The sequence below is a fragment of the Podarcis bocagei genome (genome assembly GCF_964188305.1).
Source record: "Podarcis bocagei genome assembly, chromosome: 1".
Lineage (NCBI taxonomy): Eukaryota > Metazoa > Chordata > Lepidosauria > Squamata > Lacertidae > Podarcis > Podarcis bocagei.
Genome location: NC_138125.1, coordinates 47,289,513 through 47,307,152, shown reverse-complemented (window position 1 = coordinate 47,307,152; position 17,640 = coordinate 47,289,513). Strand labels below are relative to the sequence as shown.

Sequence of the window (17,640 nt, the reverse complement as noted above, 5' to 3'; positions counted from 1 at the left end):
CAGAAGTAAGTCCAATATAATTCAATGAGGCTTACTCCTAGGTGAGTGAGGTTAAGATTGGAGTCTTGGAGTATAATCCTTCACGTTTGTTCAGATATAAGTCCCACTAATGGCTTTTACTCCCTAAATTTCCTCATAAGCGAACAACACTGACTTTAGTGGGATTTATATCTGACTAACCATGCATACAATTGCACAGTTAAACTGGTTTAATAGTAGATGTAATTCAAGTAGTCCATCCCTTGTGGTAGGCTTAGCATCTTACCAAATTATATTTCTCACGATCCTTTGTGAAAAGCCATGGCAGTTAGCAAATATACATTTGTTCTATATACACTCTAAGAGGTGTTATCTGAAAAGAACCCCAATAACGGAACAGTCCAGGGCTGCAACTATTAAAGGTACAAAAGACCTGTCCTCTTTTGTCAGTGACCACTCTTATTTTTTAAAAAAAAATACATGTGCTTATAAAAACTTCAGATGCCAAGCAGCATCTTAAGAGTCATTCTTGCTTCTCTTACACACAAGAGAAATTACTCTTCTAAGGCAATTGCTGCTAAGACACCTATATACATCATCTAAAAACCAAGGGAATATGCTTCCTGCTTTGAAGATAAAGTTTTTACCCATATGCAGATTTAACTCAATAGTTTAATCAACTTAGATTTATGCAGTGAATTGGTTGAAATTTGTTTAATTGGGCTATAGTTGTACTTAAAATGTAGTTGATATCTGAGATCCAGAAGAAAGGCAAACAAATAGTCTCAGGTTTGTTTGTAGGCTTTGATGTTATGAATATTTTCAATTCAATGCAATCTTATAACACGTCTGCTTTCATCATCTTTTTTCTACTTAAAAATATTATTGTCATTATTACTACTGCTGCTTCAATAAACACTGAATAAAGAAAAGCAAATGTGTAAGGCCTCTATTGTGAATTTCAGAACACTTGTGACTGCATACAATTCCCCCCTAATAATAAAAAAATTCCTTCCAGTAGCACCTTAAAGACCAACTAAGTTAGTTCTTGGTATGAGCTTTCGTGTGCATGCACACGAAAGCTCATACCAAGAACTAACTTAGTTGGTCTTTAAGGTGCTACTGGAAGGAATTTTTTTATTTTGACTATGGCAGACCAACACGGCTACCTATCTGTAACTGGAACCCCTAATAATAGTTAATAATTATTTATTCTTTCAGTTTGTTATAATGATTATCAGAGTAATGAAGAGAGGCTGCTCAGATTCCTCTGTGATCCCAGACTACTTACTCCAAATTAGACTCCGTAGTGACTGTAGCTGCCAGATTCAATTTGTAATGCATGTGAACCCACAATTCTAATGGTGGGGAAGAGGATGAATTTCTACCTCTTCCTACAATATTTTTAGCAAGTCAGGTAATTTCTCCTATCGTGCACAAGATAAGACAGGGGAGTAACCAGCCTTACCATCTCATGGCCAATGGGACAGTGATTCAGAGGCGTTTATAAATGCCATCTCCAACTCCTCAAAAGATTCCAACAACGGTGTCTCCGGAAATTTTTACATATCACTTCGGAAGACAGACGAACTAATATCAGTGTACTGGAAGAAGCAAAGATCACCAGTGTTGAAGCAATGATTCTTCAACATCAACTTCGTTGGACTGGTCATGTTGTGTGGATGCCTGATGGTCGTCTGCCAAAGCAACTACTCTATTCCAAACTTAAAAATGGAAAGCGTAATGCTAGTGGTCAACAAAAGAGGTTTAAAGACTGTCTCAAGGCAAATCTTAAAAAAAATGTAGTATAAACACTGACAACTGGGAAACACTAGCCTCCTGCGAGTGCTCCAGTTGGAGAACAGCCTTTACCAAAGGTGTCATGGGCTTTGAAGACACTCAAACTCAGGACACAAGGGAGAAACGTGCTAGGAGGAAGGCACGCGTGGCAAATCCACACTGTGATCAGCTCCCACCCAGAAACCAATGTCCCCACTGTGGAAGGACATGTGGATCCAGAATAGGCCTCCACAGTCACTTACGGACTCATTGTTAAAACCGTGTTTGTGGAAGACAATCTTACTGGGCTACAAGTGATCGCCAAAGAAGAAGAAGAAGAATCAGAGGGCTCAGAGGGTTTACGGGTGCCAGGGGAAGATCTCAAGGGTGCCATAGTGCCACGTTGCCAACCCCTGCTATGTAGGATGCAACTGGACATCTTCCCTTCCTTGCTCATATATAGGTAACACCAGCTTTCCTATGGGAAGGAGCATGAAGAATTGTTATGTTTTGATATTATCTTATGGCAATTTTATTGTATTTTGATTGTACTTATACTCTGCCTTGGGCAGGTTAATTACAATTCCCAGAGTGGTTTAACAGTCAGTCCTCCCCCCAGGAGAGAGGATTGTACTTCTATGAGAGGAATGGGGTATGCTAACAGCTCTCAGCATGCTTAACAAACCACAGCACCCAGGATACTTGGAGGGAAAGCCACAACTGCTCAAAGGGGTATGATACTGCACAGGTCTGGACTTTAAATCTCTGTGCCAAAGTGTTTAAAACAACAACAACAACAACAACAACAACAACAACAACAACAACAACAACACACCTCAGAAATGGAGCTTTAAAGCGCAAACTTGTGCCTGGAAAGCTCAGAACAAAAGGACGTTGGGATAAATACTTCCTTGAGTAAATTTTGTTTTTTTGGTTGCTTTGGTATCCAAAACCAGGTACTGCTTTTAAAGCTTGTATTTCAGGATGGTGAACCACTCCAGCCTGTTTTGTGATTAAAGTGAGTTTAAGGCAAGGAACAGGCATGCCTGCTTCAACCTTACTGCAAGACTTATTCTTTGTTTCTGATCTAAGTTGATAAAGGACCTCATTCTCTTTGAAAGCTAACTGGGGACTACAGAAGATCTATGAACAAATGTAATGAGCCTATACATCAGAATCTTTAAAGGACCCTGGAGGGACAGCAAAATGTATACTTGTTAAATAAGAGAACCATATACCATTTAATTGCAGGCATTGTTCTCAGTTGGTTCAAAATGAACCCGACCTAACTGTGGGATAGGCAATTACCGTATTTTTCGTCCCATAGGGCACACCGGCCCATAGGACGCGCCTAGTTTTTTGGGGGGGAAATAAAGGAAAACATTTTTTCCTTTATTTCCCCCCCAAAACCAGGTCGGGGAATCCAAACCAGGTTGGGGAATAGCGGGATGGCGGCACTCCACCTCCCCGCTGTCCCCCGAGCTTGTGGGGCAGGCGCTGGGGAGAAGTGCGCTTCTCCCCAGCGCCAGCCTCCAAACCAGGTTGGGGAACAGCGGGAAGGTGCGCTGCGCCTCCCCGCTGTCTCCCGAGCTTGTGGGCTGCAGGCTGCTGCCCGCAAGCCTTGCGAGCCCGCGGGAACTCCCGCCAGGCTCGCAAGGCTTGCGGATAGCTTCCTGAAGCCTGGAGAGTGAAAGCCTGCATTCGCCCCATAGGACGCACACACATTTCCCCTTCATTTTTGGAGGGGGAAAAGTGCGTCCTATAGGGCGAAACATACGGTGTATAATGTGTCTAGTAATGGAGAAAGGCATGAGGGTTAGGGTTAATCAGTGTGTGCTTCCCTGCCAGCAGCAACATAGCGGCGTAGACTGCAGTGGTACCACACCATCAACCCTTTTCTGACCTGATTGAATGGGTTTTGCGATTGCTTCAGCTGAAATCTTTTTGATCCTGACAGCTTTCGATCCATCAACAGCATAATGAGGGTAGACAGCATGGGCCCCTGCCACAGCCATGTGGGGAACAGAGGTGAAATGAAACGGACACACACTAAGCCAGGGGAGCTGTTCTGATATGTTTTAAATGTGCCTCTTCTCTGAATTACTCTCAGTTTTCTCCTCACCTACCCCAAACTCAGCACCACCCGTAACGGAATTTTAAACTTAACAACTGACTAATTTATATGAAAGTACAATTTTAGTGAAATCCCAAGCATACGATTTGGGGGTGGGGGGAATTAAATAGGAGCCCATTGAACTCAATGAGGCTTTCTTCTGAGTAGGCATAACAGTGCAATCCTATCCATGTCCACTCAGAAGAAGAAAGCCCCACTGCACAGTCAATTGTACTTACTCCCATTTTTCTAATAGCATCCTATTTTTAAACCTTGTGGTTATTATTTTAAGAGGCTCAAATTATTTTTAGAGGAAGGTAGTGCTTTCTTGCTTTCTTGCTTTCTTGCTTGCTTGCTTGCTTCTTTTTTCTTTGGCCTTCAAGCGCTGCAGTCTGGTGGTCTTTTGAAGCACAGAGAACCTGTTTCCTGGTACTGAATGATCCATTGCTAAGCCAAAACCTCACAAGAATAACCTTTCCCTATCATACTAGCCCATCTGGATACAGGATAAAACACAGTAACAAAACCTTTGTTGAAATCTTTTTTAAAAGTTCAAAGTCTTCATTTTGGGCTGACGTTTCTTACGTCCCAAGGGACTACTCTTCAACTGAGCAAGATGTTGCCCTTAAGCTTTGGCCAACAGAGCAGTAGGCACAGCTGGTCCCCCCCCCCTATGCGTCTTGGCTGGATCCCAGCTGGATAGTCACATTATCTGATGCCCCAAACTTCCCAAATAGCTTAATCATCTAGCATCTCTGAAGAGGCTGCTATCAAAAGGAAACTTATGGGTGGAGAGGAACAGGTTTTGTCAGGGTTATTCTTAATGAAATAGAACAAGTTTTAGGACACATCCACACTGATCCCCACCCACCCACCAAATGATTTTGCTGTGAAAAGTCGCTCTTTAATGCTCTTGGCAATCCATGAAAAACCCAACTTGCCGTTTCCCAGAAAAGCTCAGATCTGTGCCTAGAAAGTACAGGGCAAAAGCTAAGTGTGGACGAATCCTTACCTAGAATTTGTATTTCAGTACAGTGTCTCCGGACAGCGCTGGCCCACGGCCTATAGAGTGAGATGGGCGCACAAACCCCAGAGTCTGTCAAGACTGGCCCGTTCGGGCAGGGGTACCTTTACCTTTACCTTTACAGTGGTACCTCAGGTTAAGAACTTAATTTGTTCTTGAGGTCCGTTCTTAACCTGAAACAGTTCTTAACCTGAAGCACCACTTTAGCTAATGGGGCCTCCCGCTGCCACTGCACGATTTCTTTTCTCATCCTGAAGCAAAGTTCTTAACCCAATGTACTATTTCTGGGTTGGCAGAGCCTGTAACCTGAAGCGTCTGTAGCCTGAAGCATCTGAAACCCAAGGTACCACAGTAATTGGTTACAGAAGGGAGGCACACAGTGGGCTTTCCTTAAGAGGCCCTTGGCATTTTTTCTTTTCGGTCTTGTTAACGTTTTGTTCAGAAATTTAAGTTCCTTATAGGCAAACAAGGTTTTACATGCACACATCAGGTAGCCACTACCACTGCTGGTCATTTATATCTAGGAAGGTTAGAACACACAAAGAGGACCCTTGAACTCATATGAGGTCTAGGCGTGTCAATTTATTTAATACAGTGGTACCTCAGGTTAAGGACTTAATTTGTTCTAGAGGTCCGTTCTTAACCTGAAACTGTTCTTAACCTGAGGTACCACTTTAGATAATGGGGCCTCCCGCTGCCGCCACGCCACCGCTGCACGATTTCTGTTCTCATTCTGAAGCAAAGTTCTTAACCCAAGGTACTATTTCTGGGTTAGCGGAGTCTGTAACCTGAAGTGTCTGTAACCCGAGGTACCACTGTACTGGTGAAAAGCAGCAGGTTTGACTTGTCTATTTAAAGCACTACAAGGCAACTTCATTACTGCCCCCTGCTGTACCTTGAACAGCAGCAGCTTCATCATCAACAAACATCTCAATGCAAGGAACAACTTCACTTGCTGATTTTGCAGATCAAGCTGGTATTAAAGGCACAAGAACATGCTGGGCTGTTTAATTTTGTAGTTGGCTGACAACCTCAGATTTGTATATTGCTAGTAAGTAATGTATTGGTTTTTGAGCTAATCAATAGTATTTCAGTTATATTTCAGAGTGGACAAATGCCGAGAGATGAAAAAGTTTGATATTATCATTTCTTTGTTATGATACTGTGTTGTTCTTTTAGTCTTTAATTTTTTTAAAAGAAAGTCAGATTATTTTATTTTATTTTCATTTATTATCAGCTGCCTTAGGAAAACTTTATCTTGAAAAGCAACACAGAAATTCCAGAAATAAAAAATAAATACTCAAAAAAACCTGTGCAACCAGGGTTATGCTTCAGTTGGGCCTATAGGACATAGCCCATCAAATCACTGTGGGTCCTAGCTTTATTTAAAAAAAAAGAAAAAAGATGTGAGGTCCACTGTGATCCATGCGACGGTCACCTCCAGACTGGATTATTGTAACTCGCTCTACGTGGGGCTGCCCTTAAGACTGACCCAGAAACTCCAGCGGGTTCAGAATGCCGCAGCGAGACTCCTTACGGGGTCTTCGCTGCGGGATCACATTCATCCGGTGCTATACCAGCTGCACTGGCTCCCGGTGGAGTACAGGATCAGGTTTAAGGTGCTGGTTTTAACCTTCAAAGCCCTACACGGCCTAGGACCCTCGTATCTACGGGACTGCCTCTCCTGGTATGCCCCACAGAGGAACTTACGGTCCTCAAATAAAAACATCTTGAAGGTCCCAGGCCACAGAGAGGTTAGGCTGGCCTCAACTAGAGCCAGGGCTTTTTCGGCTGCGGCTCCAACCTGGTGGAACGCTCTGTCACAAGAGACAAGGGCCCTCCAGGACTTGACATCTTTCCGCAGGGCCTGCAAGACAGAGCTGTTCCACCAGGCCTTTGGTTAGGGCACAGCCTGACTCCCTCCTTTGGCAATCTTTACAATACTTTAGTTTATGGTTGCCATCAATTTTGATTTTAATTAATTCTTATGATGTTTTTATAATGTTGCACTATTTTAGTGTTGTTAGCCGCCCTGAGCCCGGCTTCGGCTGGGGAGGGCGGGATATAAATAAAATTTATTATTATTATTATTATTATTATTATTATTAGGTACTGCAGAATGCACTGTTACTCCTGCCTGATTCCAATGGTGTTAACCAGGGGATCTTTAGAGACAGGACTTCAAAGGAGGGGAGGAAAAAGCAAGCATTCCTCCCACCAGCTTTTTGTGTGTGTGCACAGCTCAATGCCGTAGTTATTTTCCAGTTGGCTTTTCCTGAGGATTCTTATTGTCAAATGAAGATTAAAGTAGAAACAAATTCTTCAAGCAGAGATTCGTATCTTGGTGCTTCTGCATTTTTTCCAGACTTCTGAGATGTACAAGTCCTAAGAATTTGAATCACTGCATTGTGAAGATGGATCCAGCCCTGCACAAGATTTGGGATTGATGTTCCCAGCTTCAAAGGGCAGGAGGGGGAAAGTTCAAAGGTGGACTTTGGTGTAGGCCTGTTTTCAGGTTGCGAAGGAAATGCGATTTGCAAAATCTCACTGTTTAAACTCCAGGACTTTAATGGAAATGAGAAACAACAGCTGCAATTATAGACCGTTCCCGTAATCTCTCTTTCTTGTCTTTTGATGTGCTGCCTGTGGCTAAAATAAAAACTTAGCTGAGAAAGGCCCCGCCCTGGAAATGACTTGTGCAGCCAACGACAGATTGCGTGTTGTTGTTTTTTTGTTCAAAGACACTCAGGTTAAAGAGCTGGAGATCATTCAAAGCCTGTCCCTTCCATGTGTGCATGGTTACAACTTCAGCTTCTGAAAGCAAAACAGGAAAGCTGTGGAGGAACTTTTGCAGTGGAAGGGGTTAAATGAAACCCAACTCTCCTTTTCCTGTGCAGTAAAGGATTAGTAACGAAACAGAAGCTAGAGGAGAGAGGTGGTGTTAAAGAGCCACTGATTGAGTTGGAAGACTGAGGACTTGAGTGGTGGTGATCTAAGGTAGCATTGCTGCCTCTTACAGTCATCTGTGAGCAGACAAGCACAGCCACAGGTAAGTCTTCATTTTGGATTACTGACTGTTTGGCTCTTTGTGCCTCTCATTGTCCACATAGTGTCTGGGTTTGGGGCTTTTTTATCGGAATAATAAAAAGTTTTGTAAAAGTGACAGGGAAGAAATGACTTAATGTGAGCCTTGTTATTATAAACATTAGATTTCCTGGCAGTAAGAAAGCAGCCTCACGTATTAAATTAATGTTAATCCACCCATAGCTTCAGTAATTCAAATATTATCAAATAGCTAAGATGACATTCCCATGTGGGAGGCAGGTAGAATTTGAGCTTCATATATACTTGGATTGTCTGCCTTTGGATAATCTTCTCAGTTTCGAGCTGAGAAGGCAGTGTATACATTTAACAGATTCTGCATGTGCAGGAAAGGTGATAAGGGTGCTTTTATTTATATGTCAGAAAGTAAGTTCCAAGTTTTGGAACTATTGTACCACAAAATCCATTGGTTTCTACACATGCCTCTGTTTAACTATCACTTCTGTGTATATGCTTGGCTGCTTCGAAAAGCAACAGTGGCTGTCTGTGAGACAGACTGCAGTCCCATGAAAATGTGCAGTTATGCTTCAGTGCCAATGGTGAAATAAGCTAAGCTCAGCACAAGGCGGACAGCAGTGGGTGGCATTATACAATTGGCACAAACCGTGGTGGCTGGCATGGGCTGATTAAACAATCATGTTGCTACATGCTAAAATGGTTGTGTGAACAATTCCACAGATTTTCTGGAGCTGTTTCAGATACTTGCTTGATCCTGTAGGCAGGATTTCATGGGAATTTCTTTCTTTTTCAAAAAAATACTTTGTCTGGGGAAAGGTTTGCAGGATCAAGGCATTTCTTATGCAGTTTTCTCCACATAAAAACCAACAGACTTGTTGGGACAGCCTCCTTTTAAGAGCGGATCAAAAATTCCAGGGTATTAATCAGAGTGCAATAAATCTGACTATTAGAAAATGGTTCCGTTTATTTAACAGCTGGCAGAGAGAGGTAGAAATTCAACAGGAGTAGCTCTTCTCCAGCATGAAGAGGCAGTGCTGGGTTAGGGTTAGTGGGAGCTTCTTCAGGGAGGCATCATCCTAAGGCTTTCAGAGCATACACTCAACACGAGAAAGATCCCATGTTTATTCTGTGGCATCTCCAGCTCAAAATACTGTATATATTTTTTGGTGGCTGGGGGAGGGGGTTGTGATTGCTGAGCTGATGCCAGTCACACTGGAACAGATATCAAACAAAGCAATATAGTAATAATAACGTATGCATCCTAATCAATTAGTTCCCCAATGTTCAGTAACCATGTCCTGTGACTACAATTATCTTTAGACCTTAAGCAACAACTTAAGCCACTTCTACCCCCTTTACTTGGTTCCACTTCCTCATAGACGATGTTCTTCAGGCCTTCTCTTTATGCTCATGTCCATGTGCCCTACTAATGTCATCAACAGTTAAGTTCCATACACTGGCCTCATCATATCAGCAGATGCTTATTCTCATGCAGTCCCTTATCTGCTGACAAACCTTTTGCCACATGTCATGCAGAAAGAGCATTGGCTAGACAGTGCACCCCCTTGCAGCTAGACCCTTGTCAATCAGGTGCCTGACATCTGTGGAGACATTTGCCGTTCTTCAAGTGAACAGTGGTAACTGCGTGTTCACTTCAATACACAGATAATAATAATAATAATAATAATAATAATAATAATAATAATAATAATTTATACCCCACCCATCTGGCTGGGCCTCCCCAGCCACTCTGGGTGGCTTCCATAGAAACCAAAAATACACTAAAATATCACACGTTAAAAACTTCCCTGAACAGGGCTGCCTTAAGATATCTTCTGAATGTTAGGTAGTTGTTTATCGCTTTGACATCTGCTGGAGATGAAGTTAGTACAGTGGTACCTCAGGTTAAGTACTTAATTCGTTCCAGAGGTCCGTACTTACCGGTAACTTGAAACTGTTCTTAACCTGAAGTACCACTTTAGCTAATGGGGCTCGTGCTGCTGCCGCACCGCCGGAGCACAATTTCTGTTCTCATCCTGGAGCAAAGTTCTTAACCTGAAGCACTATTTCTGGGTTAGCAGAGTATGTAACCTGAAGCGTATGTAACCCGAGGTACCACTGTACAGTACAGCACTGACTTGCCACACCCTTGATGTCCCTGTGTTGCACATCAAGTTTCCATAGGGGCTTGCATGTGTGGGAGTGTGTGCATGCCTGTAGGTCCCAGCCAGTACAATCTGTACACCACAAAATGGAGTGAATAGATTCTGAGGTTGGAGCATAAATCAGTTGGGATCTGCATAGACAGGCTCCCAGGGAAATCTAATATCCCGTACATTATGTGGATGTTAGGGACGGAGCAAGCTGCCATGATCCTGATCATTCACTTGTGCTACAAGTGTTTGAACATCAAATAGTTCTACATTAAAGGGATATCATGAAAGCTGATCATGTACCAATCCCCCTGCCATCCCCCCCATATTAACCCCCTAGCGCTTCCCCTTCCCACCCCATGCAACTACTAAGCTCCCTTTTCACCTTCTGACAGGGGTGCAGGAAGGGGGGTGCAGGGGGGTTCAGTCTGCCCCGGGTGCCATCCTGAAGGGGGGTGACATTTGGCACACACACACCCCGCCCACGACTCCTCCAAGCCCAATGAGTGGCAAAGTGGCAAGTGGTGAAGCAGCTGCTGTGGCTCTCTCTCCCCCCCCCCCCGGCTCGCTGTAGGCTTGGGAGTCGGGGGGGGGGCACACAAATGTCGGCCCTCGGGGAGCTCCACCACTGTCTTCTGAATCCCATTTCTGAAACTGCTTCTCTCTTCTATTCTGCAGCCCCACTTTGCATCCTTGTTTTCCCCTTCTCCCCCATACCCATGCTTCCTGCTGCCCCTCCTTTTGTGAAAGCCCTCCCCTTGCACAGACCACCCCCCCTGGTAATCTCTTGCATTTTTCCTCCCACACACTGCAACTACTGTACTAAGGACTTTTTTCAGCTTCTGCCCAGTTATAAAGCCACCATCCACTCATTTTCTTCAGACCCTTTCATGCCCCTGCTTTCATTTGCAATGCCACGCCCATGCCTCCTACTCCGCCTTTGTACCCCCATTTTCACCTTCACTCCCATTTTTTCCTCCACCCACCTTGTTACTTTTCTCAACTCTGCCTTGCACACAGATCACCCCATTTCCATACCACTCTCTCTCTCTCCTATTGTGTAGCCCCCTTTGTGCACACACCCTATGCTGATATATTTTTCAAGGTGGATAGAGTCTTAAGAACAAGTCTGTTAGCTGCAACTTAGTTGATGGATATGGTAAGAAGGAACACCACTCCCCCCCCCCCCGCCCGTGCCTTCCCCTTCTTGCTTGCATGCCATGGCTACTGTTGTGCAACCTGCCTTCACTTTTTGCTCCCTTACCCTACCCTGACTTTGTGCAAATCCAGGATTGTGATGAGGCACTTCAAATCCTCCCAATGGGGGCTGTGTGATGACAACCTCACTTTTTATGTATATAGGAAGATATACACTGAAGCTTTAACTTCACAGTTATTATTGTATGTGAACACACCCATTTACGTTTATGTCTGCTAACTTGCTCAAAAAAACACATTCTCCGTGCAGAGAAAAATTACCTTGTATGGAAGAATACTGCCACTGCTTGTTTGTTTCTTTCTGCATGAATTCCAAAGAGAAATGAATCCCAGTTTTGTTAATGCTGTGGTGAAAAGACAGTAATTATTACTTGCAGGGAAAAACAGGTTTTATTTCCAACAACACAGTTATTTTGTTCTGATCGCACAGTCAGTCCCTCACGTGCTTCCTTTCATGTGCTGCAGTGCCAAGAGAGATCACACAAATGCACACACCCCTGAAACTGTATGTGTTAATGGCTGGGGGAATGGTGTCTGGGCTTGCAAGTATACAGACTGAAGTACTGTATTTTTCGCCCCATAGGACGCACCTAGATTTTTTTTGGGGGGGAATACAGGGGGAAAAATATTTTTCCCCCCCCCAGGCACGGGGCTGGCGCGGGGGAAGCCCGAGCTTCACCCGACCCCAGCCCCCAGAACAGGCTGCTGCCTGCAAGCCTTGCGAGCCCAGCGGGACCTCCTGCCAGTCGTGCAAGGCTTGCGGACATCTACCCGAAGCATGGGGCATGCTCCGCAGCGCGCCCCATGCTCTGGGCTGCAGGCTGCCGCCCCAAGCCTTGCACGCTTGGCGGGACCTCCCGCCGGGTGCGCGAGGCTTGTGGACATCAGCCCGAAGCACGGGGCGTGCCCCGCAGCGTGCCCGTGCTCCGGGCTGCAGGCTGCCGCCCCAAGCCTTGCGCGCCTGGCGGGACCTCCTGCCAGGCGCGTGAGGCTTGTGGACATCTGCCCAAAGCCTGCATTCGCCCCATAGGACGCACACACATTTCCCCTTTATTTTTGGAGGGGGAAAAGTGCATCCTATAGGGCGAAAAATACGGTACTTTTCCTCACTATTACCATTATCTCTGTAGAGTTAAAGCTAGCATAATCTTTTAGGCTGATGTTCTTCTGTGAAACACTTGCTTATGTGTACATATATCCTACCCTTGCTCCACAGAGCTAAATGCTTTGAACATGGTTCTCTCCCCCTTCCCTAATTTACCTGTGAAGTAGGCTATGTTGAGAGACATTGAGTGGCCCAAGATTATCCGTTGAGCATCTCAACTGAGTGAAGATTTGGACCCTGGTCCTAGGTCTGACACTTCATGTTCCTTATGCAGTTGCAAAATACAGTCTTCCTCCTCGCTCCCCAATCAGCTGGTGTGGAATAGAGAAAGAAATGCTTTGTCAGTCCTATGCTCACCACTTTCGAAAGCATAGGGCTAGGAATGCCCCTTGTGCTGTGGTTCCCAGGCACCTGACAGCCAGGTGAAATCCCACACAAGGGTTTTTGAGAGTGTCAGAATTTACCCACAGGAAGCCAAAAAGGTTCTCTCCCCCTACTCTAACTACTGGTAGGAAATCCACCACACATATTAGTAATATGCTTTGCTTGGAATCTCCTTACTATATCTGAAAATCCAAAATAGTTGAGAAGCAGGGCCAACCCTTCTGTTGTGTAGGGGGAGATATTTATCCCTCCAGGGCCTCATTGAGTAGCTAATATGGAATTATGGAAGAAGTGCCAAAGGAAGCCAGGATCCAAGCACCATGTACATGCGTGGATATTGGTCCAGCTTCCAGGGTCAGAGGTTGATGGTTGTTCTTACTGACGTCCATCCTTGGCACTGTCTTGTATCCTGTTTTGGAGGATCACCTGACCTGCAGGAGCAGCTGTTCAGAGATGTGTGTGTCTGTGTGCAAGAGGCTGCAGTAGAAAGGTGGATAGGAAGGAGCTATTCTGTGCAGGCCCAGAAATGGCTATTTGGGTCCAATGCATAATTTTCATTAATAAATAATAAACACCATGTGTGCACACAATTCCTTCCAGAATTGTATAAGCAAAAAAAAAGGTCCTTATTCACCCAAGGATTTTACAACCGCAGGGGCTCAGCAGCACTTCTTTACCATGTGAAAATTAAGTGACAGAGAACAATATTTATGCATTGATCCACTGCCACAGTTCATGCTTTGTGGATTATAAAATGTTATATAATGATCTGCTGCGCTATAGTGCAGCATGAGAAAATTAGATTATTTCCTCTATCATCACCACCACCGCTCTAATCACATGCACCTCTGTCCAGATGCAAGAGGTGACTTAGCACCAAATGACCAAGGACGTTTTGCAGCAGCTGTGAAATCCCCCAACTGGGTAGTGACACTGACAATATCCCAGAGACAGATGCTGCATCAGGGAAGACCTAGTTTTCAGCTCTCTGTACACTTTAATTCCTGGCTTGATAGCTGTCCTGCCCCAGGAGTTGCAGTCTTGATGACATGCTTTAAAATACTATCTGGCATCTCTGCTTACTTGAAGCCTTAACATTCAGCATTAAGGCACCATTGCTAAGGAGGCTGATATTAACATAAATAGATTATAAACTCAAAGCATACTGTCATGTTGAGATACTCTTCTCTTCATTAATTAAAGGCAGGGTTTTCCGAAATGTGTTGTAACCAAGATCAAGAATTTCCTCTGGCCCGTTATCTTGAGAGACAAGCACCTGGCTTCACAAGGAATTCCAGGATGTTTCAGCCTACATCCTCGCTACATTGGCACCTTCATGAATCACTGTTTCTCCACACGTCAGAGTTGACATAGGGAGAAGGGTTGTAACTCCATGCTACAGCCACATGTTTTGCCCGGTGAAAGTCCTGAGGACTGAGACAGGCACACATCTGAAACCCTGGGAAACCACTGTCATTCATTGTCAACAATACTGAGCTAGATGGGGAAATGGACCAACATAATATAGGGAAGCTTCGTGTGAATATGGGGGATATATTTTTATTACAATTGTCTTGGGGTGCTAGAGAAGGGGTAGCACCTTTGGTGAGGGACACGTTATGCTCCTTCTGGGATAGTTGGTCCACCTTTGGTCCCCATCCTACACTCAGCTCTCACCCATGGCTCCCAGAGGTGCAGGCCCCAGTCCAGTGGCCACTGCGGCACCAGAGCTTCAGAGGTAAGGCAGCACTCCACGTGCCACTTGCCTCGCTCCTCTGCGCACTGCTTTACCTCTGACACTCCAGCGCAGCAGTGTTCACTGGACTGTGGCCTGCTCTTCCAGCACAGTGTATTTTAAATACAGGTCTGTCTTTTGCTCAGTGATCTGTTTATCTCTAACATCTCTTTCATCAATTAAATGTCCTGGTCTGCCAAGAGGTAACGAACAGGTAGTTCCAATCTATCTTTTCCCCTCACGTCATATTTTTGCACCTCTCAGACATGTAGATTTCCTAAATGGAGGCATCTTTACTAAATGGATTTGTAATTTATGATGTTGTTGATTTTGCTGCCTTTTCCCCAGAAAGGGAAGTCCAAGCATTGCAATGATCCCATTTGTTATTTGTGGTGTGATAATTCCGTACTGCTGTTCTTATTTGAGTTGTATCTGAGTAAGTCATATTCACAGCAGACCCACTTAAATCAACGAACCTAAGTAAATCACATCCATTGATTTCAATGTGCTTGTTCTGAGCACATTGGACAGATGCCACTCTGTGAGAGCCAGTGTGGTATGTGGCTAGAGTGTAATAATAATAATAATAATAATAATAATAATAATAATAATAATAATAATAATAATATATTATTATTATTATTATTATTATTATTATTATTATTATTATTATTATTATTATTATTTATACCCCCCCCCATCTGGCTGGGTTTCCCCAGCCACTCTGGGCAGCTCCCAACAGATTAAAAACAGAATAAAACATCAAACATTAAAGACTTCCCTAAACAGGGCTGCCTTCAGGTGTCTTCTAAAAGTCAGATAGTTGTTTATTTCCTTGACATCTGATTGGAGGCCTATACCCTAGTGAGGGCCGCACTGGAGCCCCTTGGTCTATCTGTTGTTCCTCTTCCTTACTGTCCTTGACTGTTTACCTGAGTTTTTCAAGCATGTGAGCAGAAACAGGAGTGGGAGTACTAGATTTGCTCTGCTGGTATGTCTATACAGAACCACCCTTGTCATCCCTTTCTGGTGAACAGCAGTTACTCTGCTGCCAGGAGGCTATTGCTGCGGCTCCACCCTCCCAGGTGAGGCATTCCTGGCAACAACCTCAGTTTGTCTTGCCCTCTCCTTGGTTGCCATGCATACTGACCTCAGAGGAAGAGTACAGATGAAGAACCAATGTTGACAGTGATGAGGTTCTGCTAGGGACTTTCTGTCCCTTCTCCCCCAGTAACTTAGAGCCGACACTGGTTAAAACAAAACAAAACAATTTAGCTAACACAAATTTGGTCTTCTGTGGTGAGTAACTCTGTTTTCACCCCCACAGGACATGATGACATTTGCGTTCCTACTGCTTATACTAACAGTGATGCCTTCTTCCATGTTGGCGGTAAGTATTCAGATGTCCTTGTGAGTGGCTGGTTCTGGAGCTCGAGTCAGGTGACGGAGCAAAAGTAATAAACCATGCTAGGAAGATCAGCACGTGAATGCCATTTATGCAACTTTGTTGGCAGATGAAAAATTACAAATTATCTACAGATTAAAAGAGAATAATGCTACCAACATCTACTGGTCATTATGGCTATATGCTGCCTCCACAATCAGAAGGAGCATACCTCCCTGAATACAAGTTGCTTGGGAAGAATAATGGGGGACAGCTATTGTCTGTGTGGACTTCTTGTGGGCTTCCCATAGGCAACTGGTTGACCAATGTGGAAAACGGGAAGCTGTTCTTATTTAGACTTTTGGTCTGATCCAGCAGGGCTGATTTTAATCTTACTTGTTTAAACAATCATAATTGTTCTAGAAATTGTAGTGGTTTCAGATCAGTGAGTGGGAATTAAGAGAGTCAACAATGTGCTGGAACCTGCCCATTGTAAGTTGGTGGGAGGTCCATCACTAATGTCAAAGAAAGTAGAATGTAATGTATTTCTGAGAAGAGACTGTGGTCCCATCGATATACTATCATCTTTACACAAAATGTATTTTGATAGCTTCAAAAATCATTCCTTCTTCATGTCTTACTTTTTTAGGTTTTTAAGAAATGTTGGACATGATACAGCCCAGGTTAAGCATGGTGGTCTTAAAACCCTCTAATTTGAATAAGTGTGATGCTAAAGTACTTAACTCTGCAACATGACCAATTATATGTATCGCCTTGCAGGGCCAGGTGTCAGGTTCCCCATACCCCAACCCAATGGCCAAGGGGCGGGTCTGAGGGAAGCCCACCGTTGGCTCCACCCCCTGGCACAGCCTAAGTCCCAGCCCTCATCCCCATTTGCCAAAGCAGGGTGCAGGCTAGGATCCGGTTCCTGATAGGCGCGCGCAGGGAGGGGTTCTCTTATGACTGTTTTTTGGCCTCATTTCAGCCTCAAATATTAGTTCTAACTGAGCTGTTGGGGTTGGGCAATTTCAGGCTGCTGGTGGAGGACTTAAATGATTGAATGCTCTTTCTTAAAACACACAGAGAGAGAATTAGATGTCCCCACCACCACCCAAAAGCCAATTGCTCTTTACCTTTGCACCAGAATAAATACCAAATTCTGCATCAATGCATAGTACATTCATTGTACTATGGCACCAGAGTTTGCCTTCAAAGACACCCAGTTAGCATAATCTAGACTCCCTGGTTTTTGGATGGGAACCAGGGCAAAAACTGATGCAGTACTGGCTCTTATTTCTGCCATAGCTGTTGACAGAAGAATTACAGTTTTTTTAAAAAAACACGCTTATTGTATATTTATATTTGAGTGCATTGCAGCGCCAACATTTATCAGCTTAGATTACCTTTACTTTTTAGGTATTGACTATTCTGCATCTGACATTTGAAGATTAATACACTGCTATTTAGTATGCTACTTTGTATTCCTGTTTCATCTTCTGTTTCATCTTCTGCTGTCAGTATTTTATTTATCTTCCCTTGCCCAGGAGGTTCCTGTTTTGTACAAGTGCATTTCCTTGATAACTGTGGAGTTATTATGCATATTAAAGATACTTATCCCATTTCACCTTGAAAGCTTTTTACAAACAAGCTGTCTCACTGAGGCAATGAATCAGGAGTTACAGAAATGATTACAAGAAATGATTTAT

The 17,640-nt window shown here is 44.0% G+C and overlaps 1 protein-coding gene across 3 annotated transcripts in view; it reads left to right on the top strand.

The window, feature by feature from the left end:
- Positions 1–7,621: 7,621 nt before the first annotated feature.
- PAPLN (papilin, proteoglycan like sulfated glycoprotein) overlaps positions 7,622–17,640 on the top strand; it is a 64,018-nt gene continuing 53,999 nt past the window's right edge. For all 3 annotated transcript variants that reach the window (XM_081190452.1, XM_081190451.1, XM_081190450.1), the window contains exons 1-2: positions 7,622–7,944; positions 15,878–15,940. In XM_081190452.1, the coding sequence (XP_081046578.1) occupies positions 15,881–15,940 (60 nt within the window). In that variant the 5' untranslated portion in view covers positions 7,622–7,944; positions 15,878–15,880. The remainder of the gene's footprint in view (positions 7,945–15,877; positions 15,941–17,640) is intronic.